Below are 19,220 nucleotides of genomic sequence, written 5' to 3'. Positions count from 1 at the left end.
TTCTATTTAATAGCTATAGTTATGAAGTTTAATTTGAGCTTGGTTTGTATTAAAATTCAAGGGCACACCTGGGTGGCTCAGTCAGTTAAGCGTCTGAATCTTGATTTCAGCTCAGGTCGTGATCTCATAGTCATGAGATCAAGCCCGCTGGGCTCCGTGCTGAGCATGGAGCCCACTTGGGATTCTCTGTCTCCCTTTGCCCTCCCTTGCACACATGCGTGCTCCCTCTCTTTCTCAAGAAAATAAAAAAAATAAAACCCTACAAAGTATAAACTTATTAAACATGTACATGTGTATGAATTTACATACAGTAACATTGTATACTACAGTATACATTCTGCAGTATCATTGTATACTCTATAATTCATTTACATTTGGACTAGAAGTGAATAAAGACTTAAAGAGTTTTTTTAGCATTAGTTTGCTTTTGGCATGGTAAAGTAAATACTGTTATTCTTTCTTCAGTGCATTAGGAATTTAGGCCAAGATTGGGCATTTAGAGTAGAATTTAGATAATTTAGTTACTACACTGGTGAACTACTTTTTTTGAATTGTTATTGAAGAAACTGGGAGAAATATAGTTCCATGAGTTTAACTTTGACTTTTAATAAATGGCGTATTTTGTTCTTCACTTTTGAAGAGGAAGAGTAAATGCTTTTTTTTTAAAGTCACTTTGTCCAAATTTTCTTTCAGTTGTGAAGTTATCCGGGATTGGAAGACAGGAGAATCCCTTTGTTATGCTTTTATTGAATTTGAAAAGGTAGGTCATTATATAGATATATTAAGTTTATATTTATTTTGGTCTTATATAGTGTTAAAGTATGAAAAATTATAAAATTTTTCCAGTCTCTGAGATTAGAAAATTAATTTGCCCTTTAGGCACCCGAGAAAAATAATTTTATTATATCCTCTATTTAAATAAATACAACATCTGTTGGTGTTAATATATGTACCTTTAGTTTAGATTCAGGTACAGTCTGAGTGTATCTTTAAAACTTTAACGTTTTAGGTAATGTCTTTCATGTTGTAGAAATGATTTTTCAGCATTGTTTACATAGATCTGTAATTGAATAATAGAGAACTAGACTGAGTGTAAAGTTCTAGGTGTTAATCTGAGCTCTGTCACTATTATATGATATTTGACAGTTTATCTGGAACTCTCATTTCTAGATATTACCCTCCTTATAAATAAAACCTGAATATTGGATTAGATGGTACCTTCTAGATCTATAATAATAATGATAAGAGCTTATGTTACTCAAATAGCTTTCTTTAAGTCAGGTGTTACACTACCTGATATGCATTTAATCCTTACAACTCTGTGAGAATAGGTACTGTCCTCCTTTTCCAAATAAGTAAGTGGAGACACATAGTGGTCATGTGACTTGATTAAAATTATGCCCCCAGTGATTGCCTACCATGTATCAGATGATGTTCTAAATGATATAGATACAAAGATGGCTAAAGCTTTGTATCCTCCTGGAGTTTATGATCCATTTAATTCTTTTTTTTTTTTTTTTTTCTTAATTTTTTTTTTCAACGTTTATTTATTTTTGGGACAGAGAGAGACAGAGCATGAACGGGGGAGGGGCAGAGAGAGAGGGAGACACAGAATCGGAAACAGGCTCCAGGCTCTGAGCCATCAGCCCAGAGCCTGATGCGGGGCTCGAACTCACGGACCGCGAGATCATGACCTGGCTGAAGTCGGACGCTTGACCGACTGTGCCACCCAGGCGCCCCTGATCCATTTAATTCTTGACATACATGGTAAATAAATATGATTGCAACTAGGTTTTATTTTTTTGTCTGCTTCTCTGAATTGCCTGTAGTAAGTTGTGAGCAGACCAAAGGATACATTTCCAGGAATATAGGAGATAGTTGATCAGTGCTGGGTTGAAATGCATCATTCCTAGTGTTCAGATGTCCGAAATGGAAATACGGGGTTTCAAAGTTGCTGACGGGAAGAATCCTTATGTAACAAGGACCTTGGTATCTCAGGCCCACAGTCCATTATCCACACCATTGGGAATAGCTTTGTTTCTGATTTCAGGCTTTTTCAGAACTTAGGTAATTGTGTTCGTGTGTGTGTACACACACCTGTGGACTGTGTCATACTCCTCTGGGTCAGCACTCCGTAATCAATCACAATTTCTGGACAGAAATGAATGCATATTCATACCAAGTGGAATAAATTAAGTCCATAGTCTCCTGTTAGGAGACTGTTTTGTTGTCAAATGGATTTTAACACCAAATTTATAAAAACAACTTTGAACTTTCGGGATATTTTTGGGTTTTGAGTAAAAGGGGTTCTGGACTTGGGGAACACAATTTGTAAGTATACGTATGTCCACTATAGTCAGACTGCCTCAGCTCACGTCCTGGCTCTCACCTTTGCCAGCTGACCTTTGGCAACTTCTATGCCTTTCTAAACTGATGTTTTCTCTTTGAGAAAATGGAGATGATAGCAGGTAGTAGTTCCTCATACACTTGTTACCAGAGTTAACTGGGCACAAAACATTTAACGGCATTTCGCGTGTAATAAGCTTGCAAATGTTAGTTTGGGTAAAAACAAACTTTTGTATTTTTAGTATTTGTTGAAGCTGCAGAAATCTTTTCCATAAAGATTTATGCTTGAGTTTTTACAATTACTCTCAGGAAGAAGATTGTGAGAAAGCATTCTTCAAAATGGACAATGTACTTATAGATGACAGAAGAATACATGTGGATTTTAGCCAGTCTGTTGCAAAGGTTAAATGGAAAGGAAAAGGTATGTTGGTTCATCTTCCTTTGTTTCTGTTCAGTGTGTGTGCTTGTGCGTGTGAGCGTGCTTGCGTGTATATCTCCTTTGACTTAGTGCTGCTCATTAGGAGAAATGTTCATTGATGTAACTTCTGCCATTTATGGTTTCACATAGCTGCTATCGAGAATCTAAGATAAAGGGGAGTGTATGTATGTGTGTATGTGTATTTTAAGCTGATGATGAACATATTTACTGGCTTTGACTGTATTATAAATTACTTTTAACCCATTTAAGCCATTGCAGATATTTGCAAAATGATGGTTGTGGTGGCTTGGTTCTTTTAGATGCAAAACAGTTTTTTTTTGTTTTTGTTGTCATATGGTACAAAGTTGGAAAGGTCCATGAAAGGTGGTGTAAAAAACTCTCCCACTTCTGCACCTCATCTACCCCATTTCCCTTCCGAGAGGTAACCACTCTCACCTGTTTCTTTATTTTCCGCATACATTCTTTGAATAGACATGCATATGTGTTTATTTTATGTTGAGAATTTTCTCTCAACGTGTTTTTTCCCCATATATATTTTATGTATATTTATAAGTTTCTCCTTTAAAAAAGGAAGTATATATATTTTATATGTATTATTTTCAACTTTAGAAAAGGATAAGACAAATGGATGCAGGCTGTACATACTGCCTTCATATCTTGCATTTTTCATTTAATAATACATCTAAGAGAGCAATTCATGTTAGTGTATAAAAGTGACATTCTCAGCAGCTGCAGTTTTCTATTGAATGTATATATCATAATTTATTGGACTAGTTCTATTAATGGACAGTGAAGTTTCTAATCTTTTGTTCTTCTGTTTTACTGTCCCTGTGCATATGACATTGTCCACATACGCATATATATATGTCAACTGAATTTCTGGTGGTAGCATGTCAAACTTAAGATTGAATGTCTGTATGCTAAAATAATGTAAGTTTTTGATTTTTGATGCAGTATTTTTAGAAGATTTTACTTTGACAGTTATTCACCACATCGTGCTAAATTTTACTAGGAATTCCAGGATTACTTTCTTTTTCTATAAAACTTTTCTTTCTTTCCCATGATTTTTATGAATTCTTTTTTTTTTTTTTTTCCAAATAAGAAAGAACACCACTTGAGAGTGATGTGCTCGTTTGTTTGGTAGGTCATGGTACCTTGTGGGAGTTCAGAAAAAGAAATGATCAATGTCCAAAATAGGTGAGGAAGGCCCGCTGGAAGCTGTGTTCTCCGTGGTGGGAGATGGTGACGGGTCAGGGTTCCCTATAGTGTTGGTTTCTCCCATGAAACTGTCGTGCTGGATTGCATGACTAGATTTTCACACTGCTCTCTATTTTCAGTGACTCGCGAAAACTAAATGCACTAAGGTGGCGTGTTTTTCACATGTAGTAATTGCAGCTTTGTAAACAAAAGAATCAAATACGTGTATTCAAGAACTATAGAGGAGCTGTTGGCCTAATGCACTCTAGTTCTGGTCCAGAAGTAGCTCTTCTATGGGGCTTTTTCCCCAAAGAGCTAATTTAATTTTAGCATTTGGGGTATGTGTGAAGCCAGTATAATTACAGTTCCTCACCACAGAGAAAGAACTTGAAGCACAATCTTGTGAAGTGATTGAGAGTCACATAAACTGATGATATAAATAGGATTTAATTTAGTTTTTGTTTTTTTTTTCCTCTCGATTCTTTTCCTAACATATCCACCCACTGAAAAAATGATACTGCCTTCCTAAGTGGTTTCAATGTAGTTTATTTACAGAGGACTTTTTTTTTTTTAACTTTATTTATTTATTTTGAGAGACAGAGACAGTGCAAGTGGGGGAAGGGCAGTGAGAGAGGGAGAGAGAGAGAATCTGAAGAAGGCTCTGTACTGCCAGCGCAGAGCCTGATGTGGAGCTTGAGCCCACGAAGGCGTGAGATCATGACCTGAGCTGAAACCAAAAGTCAGATGCTTAACTAGCTGAGCCACCCAGATGCCCTTCCTATATAACATTTTAGAAAAAAGTAAGTTCACTTTAAAGTCCTCTCTAAGGGGCGCCTGGATGGCTCAGGCAGTTAAATGTCCCACTCTTGGTTTCGGCTCGGGTCATGATCTCCCAGTTTGTGAGTTCAACCCTGGCATCAAGCTCTGTGCTGGCAGTGTAGAGCCTGCTTGGGTTTCTCTCTCTCTGCCCCTCCCCTGCCTGCTTGTTCTGTCTCTCAAAATAAATAAATAAACCTTAAAAACTTAAAATAAAATAAAATAAAATAAAATGTTATAGAGGAGGGCTCCTGGCTGGCTCATTGGTAGAACATGCAACTCTTGATTTTGGGGTCATGAGTTCAAGCCCCACATTGGGTGTACAGATTATTTAAAATAAAATCTTTTTCTTTTTTAATATTTTCTTATTTTTGAGAGAGAGAGAGAGAGAGTGCAAGCAGGGAGGTGCAGAGAGAGAGAGGGAGATACAGAATCTGAAGCAGGCTCCAGGCTCTGAGCTGTCGGCACAGAGCCTGATGCAGGGCTTGAACTTAAAACCCATGAGATCATGACCAGAGCCGAAGTCGGATGCTTAACTGAGCCACCCAGGCACCCCTAAAATAAACTCTTTAAAAAATAAAATAAAATGTCATATAGGAGACAGATGCTTTATTATTTTTTTTATTTTTTATTTTTTTTTTGTGGTTTATTTTTTGTAACTGTTTGTAACTTTTTTTCCCCTTCCCTTCCCCCATGGTCTTCTGTTAAGTTTCTCAAGATCCACATGTGAGTGACAAGGGAGACAGATGCTTTAGCTTCACATGCCATCATAAACATGTTTATTTGTTAACTGTAGTTAATTTTGAGATAGTTTTATGTATTATGGATTCGTATTTAATAAATTGAATATATACTCTATACCATTCACAGTGCTAAGTACTTTGTCTTATAGCTCTGTGAAATGTAGGTATTATTTTCGGCTTACAAATGAAAGGAATATAAATGAGTTTCAAAGAAGTAGGACCTTCCACTAGAGTCAGGATTTGACCACAGAACTTTTCACTTTAATCCATTGCTCTTTCCATTATACCGTAACTGCCTCATCCATAGTGAAACTCCTGACAAGCACAGAATCTTTTGTCAGTGATGAAATGGTACCTGTTCGTTATAGTTATCAGTGTTGTAATGTGTGCAGTTGTCTATTTCATGTTCACGTGAAATATTGTGAAATGTTGTTTACTGGCCATTTTTGTTTCAAGAGTCTCTGGAATTACCAGGTAGATTCATTTTGTTTTTGATGCTTACCTACTTCTTTTATTCCTATTTTCTCCTTTGTTTAAAGAACCTGATGATAGGTTGTATGTAGGATTCCCAATCAAAACACCTCTCTGTGTACCTGCAGTTTGCTTTACTTGTACGTTCAGTCTTGGCCCTTGTGTACGAAGCCCTCCCACTAGAAGCACTTCGTCATGGTAGTTGAGGGGATAGGAAAGGCAGGTTGGTCAGCAGGTCTAGGACTGAACCTCCATCTGGTAGGAGAGTAGGCTTGGAGTCAAGGGGCTGCAGAGGATGATGCTTTTTCCCTGCCCTGCCACTGAAGGCCAGTCAAGATAGAACGATAGGTCCTATTTTTCTGAAGGGATTGTTGATTTCATTTTTGGCACTCGGGAGGAATAAAGGTGCTCTTAAGCAAGAACTTGAAAGCAGACACAGTTTGTCTTTGGTGTTCTTGCCAACCCTCCCCTCTCACACCCTTTAGTGAATTTCTGTGTGGATCCTACTGTGCCCTATCTGCTTGGTGCTCTGTTGAGATTTTCGTCTGTCTCTTTTGACAGATCAGAGATCTTTAAAGCCTTACTTCTTCCAAGATAAGTCTCTCAGATCTCAGACTCCAGTCTCAAGCCATCAATTTCCTTTGGACCTAATTTTCTTATGGACTCAATGGTTCTCCTTAAACACTGCATTATTTCCCAGTGAACGTATTCATTGTGTAATTTAGGATTGAAAGTTTGATGTTGTAATACTCTCATAAATTGTTAGGTGGCAGCATAGGGCTACCTAGCAAAATAGGTATCAGATTTCATTTAAAAACAGTAATGGAGAATGAATTACTAATCTTCATTCGTTTTCTGTTCCTCAGTATATATGCTACTTATAAAATAGCTCATGTTATACCTCTTATAAAATAATTTTTGTTCTTTGATAAATTAGGTGAGTTTTCTTACTAAATTCTTTTTTTCTTTTCTTTTTTTTTAATAAATAGGTGGGAAATACACCAAGAGTGATTTCAAGGAGTATGAAAAGGAACAGGATAAACCATCTAATTTAGTTTTGAAAGATAAAGTAAAGCCCAAGCAGGAGTATCCTTCACAAGAACCAATTGGTGGATTTAGACCATCCACTCTGTGTAGAGTACTATGTGATATGTTATAAGTCATAAGCTCTGTAGAAGACAAGGTTCCTGAATCCAGATGGTTTGTGAAGACATCATTTAGTTTATTGTTAATATTTTTTCACCGTCTTACATATACTTTTCTCTTTTTGGTATTTTCTCTATTTTATGGAGTTTACAGTTCAAAGAGATCTTTAGCCAAATTCTTTTCCCTCCTTACACTTAGGTTAAGGTTAACACTTATTCTGAAATCTTCAGGTAAGATTTGTATTTTCTGTATATAATTGTAATGTTTTCAGTTCCCCTTAGTCAGAAATTTTCTTCATATAGTTTAGCTAAATTCTTGGTGTTAACCTTCCTTGTAATGTTTAACTTCTTTGGAGATGGTAAATGTGTAGATTAACAAAATCTTTTTGTTATTTTATTTGATTAGGTTGCTTCTTTCTGCTTAGTACATTGTCAGTCTAGCAACAAATATTTATTTGGCTCATACTGTCAGCAAGAGTTGATTTTTTTTTTTAATTTTTTTTTTTCAACGTTTATTTATTTTTGGGACAGAGGGAGACAGAGCATGAACGGGGGAGGGGCAGAGAGAGAGGGAGACACAGAATCGAAACAGGCTCCAGGCTCCAGGCTCCGAGCCATCAGCCCAGAGCCCGACGCGGGGCTCGAACTCACGGACCGCGAGATCGTGACCTGGCTGAAGTCGGACGCTTAACCGACTGCACCACCCAGGCGCCCCAGCAAGAGTTGATTTTTTATAGGATTAAAAAGAAATTCATTGACTTGACCATTTAATTTAAGTTTTTTGAGGTTTTAGGTTGAGAAAAAAATCAGAGACATACTGCTTACATTATGTCATTTCAATTCAATTTTTTCATTGATATTCTCATTATAAATCTATCACTCTACACATTGCAAAAGTGATTTCTTTTGTGATTCTTTCTGGTAAATGGTTTCTTTGTTTCCTAATTTCTGTTAGTAGTTTAGGGATTCTCTTTTCCCACACTGCCTTAGACATTTCCTTTCCAAGTATTCATCAAAGAAAGATGAATATCAGGTTGACTTGTTATATACTCATTTAAAAAAAATGTGTTGACTACAATACATGAAACATTGTAAGGTGTAACAGCTGGATAAAGCTGAAATACACCGACACAATCAACATGAGGAGAGGCTTTCACATGCATACACAGCAAACAGTAAGCTAAGTTCCAGTCTAAAAAGGTGAACATTAGAGGAGATATGATTGAAATATTAAAATCATAAAAGGTTGTGGATGGAATACACTTGAGGTTTATTTAACAAATCTTTGAAATTAAATTTAGACTTACTAGTAACTGCAGCTGGAAGAAGGGAAGTGGGTAGGACAAATAAAAGGAAGTATAGGCATAGAGTATAAAGTACAGGGAGGTGTCTTTCCCTCACAGAGGTAAGTAGGTCAGGCTGCAAAGAAAGAATATGTAGTATTAAAATGTTTTAAGTTTAAGATGATAGATTACTGAAAGTTAAGAAAGGAAACCAGGTATGTTTGAGAATAAATCTGTAGCCCAGTGCTCTCCAGTAGAATTTTCTACAGTGCTGGAAAATATCTCCACCATCCAGTATGGCTAGTAACCACATGTGGTTTTTTGAGCATGTGAAATGGACTGAGGAACTGTAAAGTTTGTTGAATTTTAATTAATTTAAACAACCACATTTGACTAGTATTGAAAAATGCTTGCCTTCAGTCTTTTGAAATTGACGGAGAAGACAGACATGTCCTGATGTAAACCATTGTTAATCATTCTCAAACAGAATATTGAACAAGAAAAAGGAAATCCTTGAGTCTGACCAAATACGGTGGTCTTTATGTTGTTGGTAGTTGATAGATTTCATTTCAGCAAGGCATTTATAGTCTCAGGTAAAATACTAGATTGGTAGAACATGTGTTTATAATATGTAAGAGATAAAAAACAAAAAGTATAACATGTAAGAGATATATTGTCCTCATTCTATATTGTATGTTACTTTGTTACTATGGCAAGGAAAGGAGATTTAGAGGACAATGTAATAATCTGGTAAGTTTTTTTTATAGTAAGTTTTAAGTTACAAAGTCATGGTGGAGATACACTTTAATGGATCTTGAGAAAAAAGAAATTGCTGTAAATTAGACTACTACTAAGAAGATTAAAAAATAGAACAAAAGGAAAGGCAAGTTTAACTTAGGGTAGATCTCGGGGAAGTAACTGTGGAAAAGAAGACGGGAGATCTCAAATTTGTGTTTAACTGGAAAGATTTGGCATCTACAAGTGTTGACTATAGTAGTGAGCAGAAGATAGTAGCTAAGCAAGGGAAAAGAGATGTGACAAATGTCACATCTGGTGGTATAATAAATAATCTACAGATACTTATTTGGCATCTGATGTATACTAAGCAGTAAAACATAGCCCCTGCCCTTATAGAACCTTACGTTTTATTGTTGGAGAGGGGGGATGAACAGACCTTAAATAATTACCGTGGATCAAATATAAATATGTCTGTAGTGTTGCTAAGAAGTGCGTTTGTGGGATATGGGACTTGTAGAGGCAAGGAGTCAGGGAACACCCTCGGGTAACACTAAGAGAAATGACAAAAGCTGCAACTTGAATGTGAGGAGAGGAGGGCTGAGGTGGGATGCTGTTTTCTCTAACTTGATCCATCATTTCAGAAATACAGTTTATATCTGGACCCACCACAATCCAAGGATAGCCATTCACGTGCACACATAATTGAAACAGAAATGCAATGGTATTTTTCCGAGGCTCCGTATACTCTTTTCTGTTCTACATTATTACAAAGTGCTGGCCGTGACCCACTAAGTGGATTTTGCTCCCCATTGACAGGTTACAGTCAGCAGTTTGAAAACCACTGCTTAAAGCATTTTGGACAGAGGGAGCGGCATGTGTAAAGCGACACAGTGAGGTGAAATGCTGGGCAAGGGCTACCAAATTTGTACCTGAAAAAAGAGAGGCTCCAGAAGCTACTCTGGAAACTGTGACCTACTATAAAGGAGCAAAGAACTTAGAGATGATGGAGTAACGTAGTGGATGGTGCAGGCTGGTTAGCCATCGCAGCCGTCTTGTGAAACTCAGAGGGTGCAGCGCTTTCCTGTTCCATCTTCTGTAGAAGTGAGACGTCCCTGGGGAAAGCGCAGAGCTGCGGCAGCGTGAGGGCAGACCTGGAACTCGAGTCCTGAGGGAAGTGTGTCTGTGATTTACTCTAGTCCCACCTGCCACTAAAATTGCTCTGCATGTGGGCCTTCTTCAGAAGAGTTTTTTTTTTTTTTTAAACCACTATTCTGACACTTGTTAGCCTTCTTCAAATTCTATTAGAATTTGAGGTTATTTTCAATAGAGGTTGTAATAGTTTTACATTTTCTCTTATTCTAAGATGTAATAGTACATTAGAAAAAAATACTTATCTCTGTATTAAAATACATTATCATAATTTTTATAACACGTTTATGTGAAATTAAAACAAGATTCATTCATGTATATAAATATTGAATCACCATGTTGTACACCCGAAACTAATACAATATTGTATGTCAACCACACTTCAACTAAAAAAAAGAAAAAAAGATTCACTCACAGTTTACCACCTAGAAAAATGATGCTTTTTCTCGTTCCTTTCAAGTCTTCCATCTTTTATGCTTTGTAAAGTTAACGATTACCATATGGTGTAGACAGTATTTCAGTCTCTTTTCACTTTTAATTTTTCATAAACACCTTTCCAGGTTTTTTCATTGCATTCATTTCTCATTGCTAGTATCTTTCTTTGCAATAATCCATCATGTTGAAGTTCTACAATATATTGAAGACTATCTTCATTACTATGCTTTATGTTGCTGTCAGTTTGTTATTAAAAATAACCATTATATATGTCTTTGTTCATTTAACTTATTTTAATTTTTTATAAATTCTTACTGTAATTTAAATATGGTAGTTGTGGGTGCCAGCGTGGTTCAGTCGGTGAAGCATCCGGGTAAGCTCCGGTTTGTGGAGCTTAACAGTTTGTGATCTCACAATGATCTCACAGTTTGTGGGTTTGAGCCCCGCATCGGGCTCTGTGCTGAGCGCTCAGAGCCTGGAGCCTGCTTCAGATTCTGTGTCTCCCTCTCTCTCTGCCCCTCCCCTGGTCATACCCTTTCTCTCTCTCTAAAATAAATAGACATTAAATAATAATAAAATAAAATAAAATAATAAAATAAAATAAAATAAATAAAGTAAAATATGGTAGTTGTTGCTCTGCATTGCTAAATTTCCTCCTATAGGGTTGAACTAATTAGTACTTCAAAGGAAGAGTCTCCTGAATGTACCTTTTGTCTTACGTAGCTCCTCTGCCATTGGGGTTTGTAATACCTTCTTTTTTTCCAGTGAAACATGTGCCTCCTTTTCTAAGTTTAAGTTTTTTCATTATTGACAAATAGGTTTCCTTATTTTTTGCTTCTTATATTTTCATTTGTGGATACATGTTTTTTGCCCACCTACTTGCCGATTGTTAATTGCTTATTTAAGGTCAGGGTTCTTTCCATTTTCCCTGACTATGTAATGAAAGAAAATAGGAGTTAGTTTTGTATTAGAAATAAACTCTATGCTTGTGAGATGCTTTTTGCTTTAAAAAGTTACGTTTAGCCTCATGGCCTCCTTTGTTTACCAGATTCTTATGTTTTGATGTGTTATCAGTGTCAGTTCTCACATCTGTCCTTAACTAGCTGCTGCAGCGCGAAATACGATCTTGTACTAGATGAGCAAGCAGAGGATCCGAAATCAAGTCACTCCCACACAAGTAAGAAACACAAGAAGAAAACTCGTCACTGCTCTGAAGAAAAAGAAGATGAGGACTATATGCCGATCAAAAATACTAATCAGGTACTTCGAGTGTCCGGCCTTAGCTGCAGGGGGGTAACCATTTTATCCCTCTGTACATTACATCTTAGCGACATAAGTTAGGGACTAAGCATATAGATCTGGACAGGGTGCATATGTTCTAACCCCAATGGTTTCATTGGGGTTAATGAACTTTAATTGTCAAGAACATATATCACAAATGATAAAAGGTTGTTTTCAAAGTAGCTTAGTATATCATTTAGTTCCATATTGCAAAACAAGTGTGATTTCCATCCATGTGGACACTAGTTCCCATCAGTGTGGTTATGCTGAAAAAGTGCTCATTTATCATTTTCATTTGTTACCAGGTGTTACGTATAGTACCGGTAGCTGTTGAGGTTTTCAGGCCTGTGGAACGTTTATGCGTTTCTATATTGTGTATCTGAAATAAAAACAGCACTCATAATTAACCACATGAGGACTTCTCAGCCAGGCCCTGGTTGATGCAGAGATTTTAGTAGGCAAAGGTGAGAAGGGAGAAAATTCAAGATGGTAAGAAGGTCAAGCAAAAATGCAGAGGAGAGATGTGTATGGTTGGCAAAGTAAGGGATTGGCTTCGGAAAAACTAGGTGTACATTTCGGCACGGCTGTTCGTTGATGTGGCCTCCACAAGTTAGTGAGCTTTCTGAGCTACAGTTTCCTCCTCTGTGAAATTGAGATTATATTTACCTTATAGGTATGTTGTTGAGGTTAAGTGAAGGAAAACGTGGGTGCACACATTTTCTACACTGGGTATTATTACTTTTACTGTTACAGTCAAATTAGTGTGTTTTAAATCACTTGGAATAGTTTCTGTGGTAAGGCCATTAACTAGATTGATATTTCAGTTTGTGTCTTTTCGATGTTTAGGGATTGCTTAAATTTTTTTTGTTTGTTTTTTAGTTTTAAAAATCACTTGTATGGTTCCAAAGTAAAATCTATAAAGTGGTACAAACGGAGAACCTGTCCCCTTCCCTGTCCCCTGTCCCCTTCTGCCCCCAGGGTAACCATTTAATGTGCTTCATGGGTTGTTCTTCATTTTTTAAAAATTTCAGCAGACACGTATTTTACATATATTCTTAGTTTCCTGTATTCTAGATAGCATATATTCCTACTTCTTGTTATTATCTTGTGTATCTTTTTCCATAGCCTTTCTGCTGTTTAAAGATTGCCATCATTCATGACCTGCCCTCACTTTTCAAGTTAACACCTTCACTCAGTTACTCAATCCTCCAAATAATAGGCACATGAATCCGTAATAGCTAACATCTTGTGTGCTTACGGTGTGCGGTAGATACGATTTTCCCCATCTCACAGCAGAGAAAGTGAAAACTGGGGAGGTTAAGCGGCTTGCTTAACTGGTTTTGTACCACTGATAAGTAAGAGAAGCACAGTGTAAATCTGGACGTGTACTCCTAACCACTCTGCTGCTGCTCTTATCTGGAATATATTCCTGGCCGTTTCCTCTCCTAAATTCTATTGCTATGCTAATATAGTTTGTCCCCTAGTATAATAATCCAGTGTGACCTAGTGGAACATCTCCATCTTCTTATTAATGTCTGTACTCTATCAGTTTAGCCTAAGACCACCCCAATCTTTTAAAATGGTGGCTGCGTCCCGTTTCTGTGAATATTTAGCAGATTTGCCACTAAAACTCCTTGGTCTCTACCCCTGCTTCCTCCTACCACCACACTCACCATGTGTTCCTTTTAGCTGCAGTTTCTCATCTTGCGCTTGTACATGGAATCTGGAATCAGTGAAATCAGGCCTGAGACATACTTTGGTGTATTTGAAATCGTCAGAGGTCCAAAAAATCCAAAAGCTGGCCACATTTTAATTAAGTCTGTGATTCCCTCCTCTTTTTGCAAATCGTTTTTATCCTCTCTTTGATTACTTAAAACTTTATAATAGCAAATACTTTTGTTTTTTGGCAAGGAGTAAAAGGCATCAAGTAGTTTTGGGGGGAATGTTGTTAGTATCTTTCAAATAATTTTAAGTCCATTGGTAATTATAAAATTGTTAAATTCGGGGCGCCTGGGTGGTTCGGTCGGTTGAACGTCCGACTTCGGCTCGGGTCATGATCTCACAGTCCGTGAGTTCGAGCCCAGCGTCGGGCTCTGTGCTGACAGTTCAGAGCCAGGAGCCTGTGTCTCCCTCTCTCTCTGACCCTCCCCCATTCATGCTCTGTCTCTCTCTGTCTCAAAAATAAATAAACGTTAAAAAAAAAAAGTTAAAAAACATAAAATTGTTAAATTCTAAATAATAATCTCCTAACTTTATTTCTCCCCTCAAAGTATATTAAAGCAAATGTTTTTGTATTTTGTACTTGGTTATTTTTTTTTTTTTCAGTGTATTTATTTATTTAGAGACAGAGAGAGAGCGTGGGAGGGGCAGAGAAAGGGGGAAAGAGAACAGACTCCACACTGTCAGTGCAGAGCACAACACAGGGCTTTATCTCACGAATGTGAGACCATGACGCGAGCTGAAATCAAGGGTCAGACACTTAAATGACTGAGCCACCCAGGCACCCCTGATTTTGTACTTGATTTAGTATACTAATCAAATTTTCTCTTATTTTTTCTTATACTAATTTTCTCTTATTTTTTTTTCCAGTTAAATAGCATCTGTATTTAAGATTTTAGTGGGCCAGATTTTTTTTGTATTATTCTGATCTTTATCCTTTTGAGTTCAGTCTCAAAAATATAATCACTAAAGGGAATTTTCAGTGCTAGATTATTTTCAGGTATAGCTCAGCTTTTCCTATTTATTGGTATTTTGCTTGGTAAGCCTAGTTCCCTAAGAATGTTTTAACTTATTTCTTGAAGTTCTTTGTTTTTTGTTGAATGACAGACTTACTATTGAATTCGAAAACTTCTCTGTTTAATTTTTCACCTCATGTCTTTATTCCAAAGGTGGTTACTATGTTGTTGAGGTTTGGGCTTTACTGGGGTTCCAGGAAGTGAGTTCTCAGCTGTGGGTTTTGCCTTGCTGAGAAGTATTCATTCTGGTTGTCAGTCCTCTGTGGCTTTTAAGGTGTTTATTATTCTTATAATTTGGGACTCTATTTTTACTGTCATTTTAATCATTTAGTATTATTTTAGTGATTTAGATTTAACTAAACCTTTGATGGAGTCCTAAAGACCTGAGCAAGCATGGCTCTTAGTTTAGATTTTTTTTGGACTGCTTTACATGAAATCATTGGATAGGTTAAGGTTTAAATTGGCCACTTAAAAAAATAAATAAATAGGACTTTTTAATGGTGTTTTTTCTTTCCTTTTTAGCCACATGCTAGTTTAATCATTTTGTCTTATGTCTTAAGTGTATAAATTAATAGAATGTTAAGATTTTTTAAGATTCTTAAGATTTTTTTTTTTTGAATGTTTATGTATTTTTGGAGAGAGAGAGCAGGGAGGGGCAGAGAGACAGGGGGCAGAGGATCTAAAGCAGGCTCTGCACCGACAGCAGAGAGCCCGATGCAGGGCTCGAACTCAGGAACCATGAGATCATGACCTGAGCCAAAGTTGGGCGCTTAACTGATTGAGCCACCCAGGCACCCATAAAATGATATAATTTTTTATAGTCTGTACTGAAAGACTTAGAGCTCATCGAATTATTTTCTCTCACTTTAGATAGAAAGTTCCTGACCCCACAGGCCTGTGAGCCTTTTGAGTTTAATCAGAGAGCTAGAACTTTAACATTATTTTGATTCAGTCAGGTATGAGTTTTTTTTTTTTCATTATTCTGTACCACCCCCTTTTCAATTTTATATGTCAAGTTACTGATCAATTAAATAATAATCTCCAACCTGTATAGATCTCTTGAATCTCAATTTCTTTATTTCTAGAATGAGGGTAATATTGTGCCCCCAAAGCACTCAGCACTGTGCTAGCACATACATACTTAAAGGATCTGTACTAATATGACTTCATCCAGCCACCTGAAGTTTCTCTTTTATGCACACAGTGCTGATTTCTTCCTTGCTCTTTGGTTTTCACTTCCACTCTGTGCATTAGCCTTCCTGCAGCCAATCCACAGCCAAACCCACTCACTCTTTGAGGTTCATCTCCAGTCCTAACTTCTCTATGAAACCTCCCCTGATAAATTTAACCTCAAGATTATTTGTTTGACACATCTCCTAAATGGCAGAGACCATTTGAACCGAGAGCTGCCTGACTTCAAAGCTTGTGTAGCTTTGAACATACTCCATCCAAGTAGGAGAGGTTTTAAGGCTTCTGTCCATTTCACATTTTCAGCTTCCTCAATTTTTTCAAAAAATTAAGTACTGTGTAGTCTTTTATCTCTTTCTCTGTTATTTTAAACACTCAAAACATTTAATTGCCTATTTGTATAATTGCTGAGGACTTTAAAGAGTTACGCATCAGCTAAGCAGTCTCTCCATCTTAAAAGTTGATTGTCTCAGCCAATACAAGAATTAAGTGTACAGACAGAATAGTACATAGCTATTTACATTTTGTATATGTTACAGGAAGCGCCAAAAAATTCTTTGATCTGGGGCTGTCATGTTTTGCTAGAAAACAGTTGGTAAAGGGTTAAACCACATAGTCATTCTACCTTGCGGACTCTTTTAGAATGACAAGACCTATTGGGATTATGTGGGAAATTATGAATCAGTTTATAATGTTGTATTCCACAAACACTGATTATAACAATCATGTTAGATCTGTTTTCACATATGACAGTCTCCATGCCGTGTGTCATGTACAGTATGTGGACAGTGTATGGAATAATTATGAATCTTTGCTTACAACCCAGTCCTTAACCATGGGTATTCATCCCTCTAGATTTGAAACCTTGATATTTATCTTTACTATAATGTCTGTGGTGATAGAGTTGGTACCCTTGGGAGCTCAATCCTTAGGATTTTGCCTTTCCTCTGAGAGAAATCTGTTAAGGAAGTTGGATTTTATGAACTTACCTCTTGAAAGAGCATTGGCTCTGGTCTCTTTAGATTTCAGCTACTTGCTGAGATACTCACTTTAATTAGGGGTAGAACACAAGCAGAAAGAGAATTGTTTTAAATAACCCTCTTCTGTATGTGGAAATTACTACTATTAATTACTAAGAATGGAATTTAATGTACCTACTCTGTTGTCTGTCTTAAGGGCAGTGGAATTTTCCATTGTTTCTTAGCTCATTTTAAAGATATATATAAATAAATGATTCTTAATAAAAACATACATCAGGAAAATTTGTTTGAAGATTTGGAGAGGAGCTGTTATAAAATAAACACTTGAAAAATAATGAGACCAAAGTATGCAGTATCTATTTTCCTTTTGGACTGACTGACTTGTCTAAAACCTCTCCTGGCTATCTCTTCTTTTAGGGGTAAAAGTTGGGCTTTTAGGGGAATTTTAGTAATTCCATTGCCGATCACTTGGGAGTGAAGAAGGGGGAGGTAGAAAGGTGACCAGCCACAACCAGAGTTCTTGGTGTCGTGATTTTCTCTAAAGACTTGTTCTGTTTTCAGCTGGATGATTTCAGTTCTTGGTTTTGGATCTTGATCCTTTAGTTCAGCTGAAATAGTAGATACAAAGCAATGAGATCGATAAGAAAAATGGTTAAGTCTTTTTGTGAATTATTTTCGCTTTCTGATTTACAAGATTCTTGGCATTAGTGGTAGTGTTCCAGTCTGAGCTGGTATAGCTGCTCGCTGAGTTTTATTAATTGACAGTGACTACAAGATGATTCTTCTACTCATTCACCTGTAACTGTCTCTCCATTCCTTTGACAGGATATCTACAGGGAAATGGGGTTTGGTCACTATGAAGAAGAGGAAAGCTGTTGGGAGAAACAAAAGAGTGAAAAGAGAGACCGACCTCAAAACCGAAGTCGTAGCCGATCTCGAGAAAGGGACGGCCACTACAGTAACAGTCACAAAGCCAAATACCAAACAGACCCCTACGAAAGAGAACGGAGTAAAAAGAGAGACCGAAGCAGGAGTCCCAGGAAATCCAAAGATAAAGAAAAATCCAAGTACAGATGAAAGACAGAGAATCAGACATGGGTGGCTAATGTATTTACTGTTGTCTAACTTGGAGCACCAGGTACTCAGATATTGTGTCAAAGCGTCAGAGACTCTGCTTGTTATTTTTTTTTTCACACTAGGGTTATGGCCCTTTTCGATTAATACTGATTGTATAGGGCACAGAAAGACAATAAAAAGTTGAACATTTTCTTTGTATACTTTTGTACACTAATTTTATTGTTATACATAAATAGTGGTCTTCATTTTTCAAGTCTTTCACATTTTCCACTCTTCTCTTTTTTAAATGAAGTATTTCATACCTACAGAAATTCACAGATGTGTATATATAAGGTATAAAGAACAGTAAATATTTGTGTACCCATGAGCCAGCTCAAGAAATAGAGTATCACCTGCATTTTAGAAACCCTGTGTGTGTTCTCTCCTCAAGTGATGATTATTCTGAATTTTCTATTTGTCATTCTCCTGCTTGTTATAGTTTTACAACATATGGATGTATTCGTAAATAAAATGTTAAGTTTTGTATGTTTTTGAATTTTATATAAATAGCATAATGTATGTTTACTTCTGTGACTTGCTTTTTTCAGCTTAGTATATTTTGAGAGTCATTCATTTTTATTGCTTTATAGTGTTGTATCAATAGACCACAATTTACCCATTCTTCTGTTAGTGGACATTTGGGGTTGGTTTGTGTGTTTTTGTTTTTGCTATTGCAAACAATGCCGCTGTGACCATTCTGTATACAGGAGAGAGATCGCTTGCTCACGCAGTATGGAAATCCTCGTCTTTGCAAGATAATGCCAAGTTATATTCTACAGTGGCCGAACCAGCTTACACCCGACGTGCGTTATGTGACTTACCTTTGTTTCGCATTCTCTCCAACACTTCTTAGTTTCCCACTTTTCAATTTTGTCAATTTAGTGGACGCTTAGTGGTATCTTCTTGTGCCTTCCAGCAAGAAGACTGCTATTATTCTTATGTTTGTTCTAATATATGTAACTTGTTCTCTTTCTCTGGCTGCTTTTAAGGTTTTCTCACTGCTGTTAAGAAATTTGATTATGATGTGCTTGGTGTAGTTTTTTCATCATTCTTCTGCTTGGGCTGTTTACCTGTGGGTTTATGGTTTTCACCAGGTTTGGAAAATTTGGGGCTATTATTTACTCAGTTACTTTTTGCTGTTTTCCCTCCTCTCAGCCC

General features: G+C 36.8%; 1 protein-coding gene across 1 annotated transcript in view; it reads left to right on the top strand.

Moving 5' to 3' along the window:
* PPIL4 (peptidylprolyl isomerase like 4) overlaps positions 1-18,545 on the top strand; it is a 35,196-nt gene extending 16,651 nt beyond the window's left edge. Inside the window, exons 9-13 of the mRNA XM_045499988.1 lie at positions 694-760; positions 2,656-2,767; positions 7,002-7,098; positions 11,875-12,022; positions 17,772-18,545. Coding sequence (XP_045355944.1) covers positions 694-760; positions 2,656-2,767; positions 7,002-7,098; positions 11,875-12,022; positions 17,772-18,023 — 676 coding nt within the window. The 3' untranslated portion in view covers positions 18,024-18,545. The remainder of the gene's footprint in view (positions 1-693; positions 761-2,655; positions 2,768-7,001; positions 7,099-11,874; positions 12,023-17,771) is intronic.
* The last annotated feature ends 675 nt before the right edge of the window (positions 18,546-19,220 follow it).

This window comes from Leopardus geoffroyi, chromosome B2 (genome assembly GCF_018350155.1).
Source record: "Leopardus geoffroyi isolate Oge1 chromosome B2, O.geoffroyi_Oge1_pat1.0, whole genome shotgun sequence".
NCBI classification, from domain to species: Eukaryota; Metazoa; Chordata; class Mammalia; order Carnivora; family Felidae; genus Leopardus; species Leopardus geoffroyi.
Note: the sequence above shows the minus strand (reverse complement) of the source record. Positions and strands in the feature narration are given on the sequence as shown.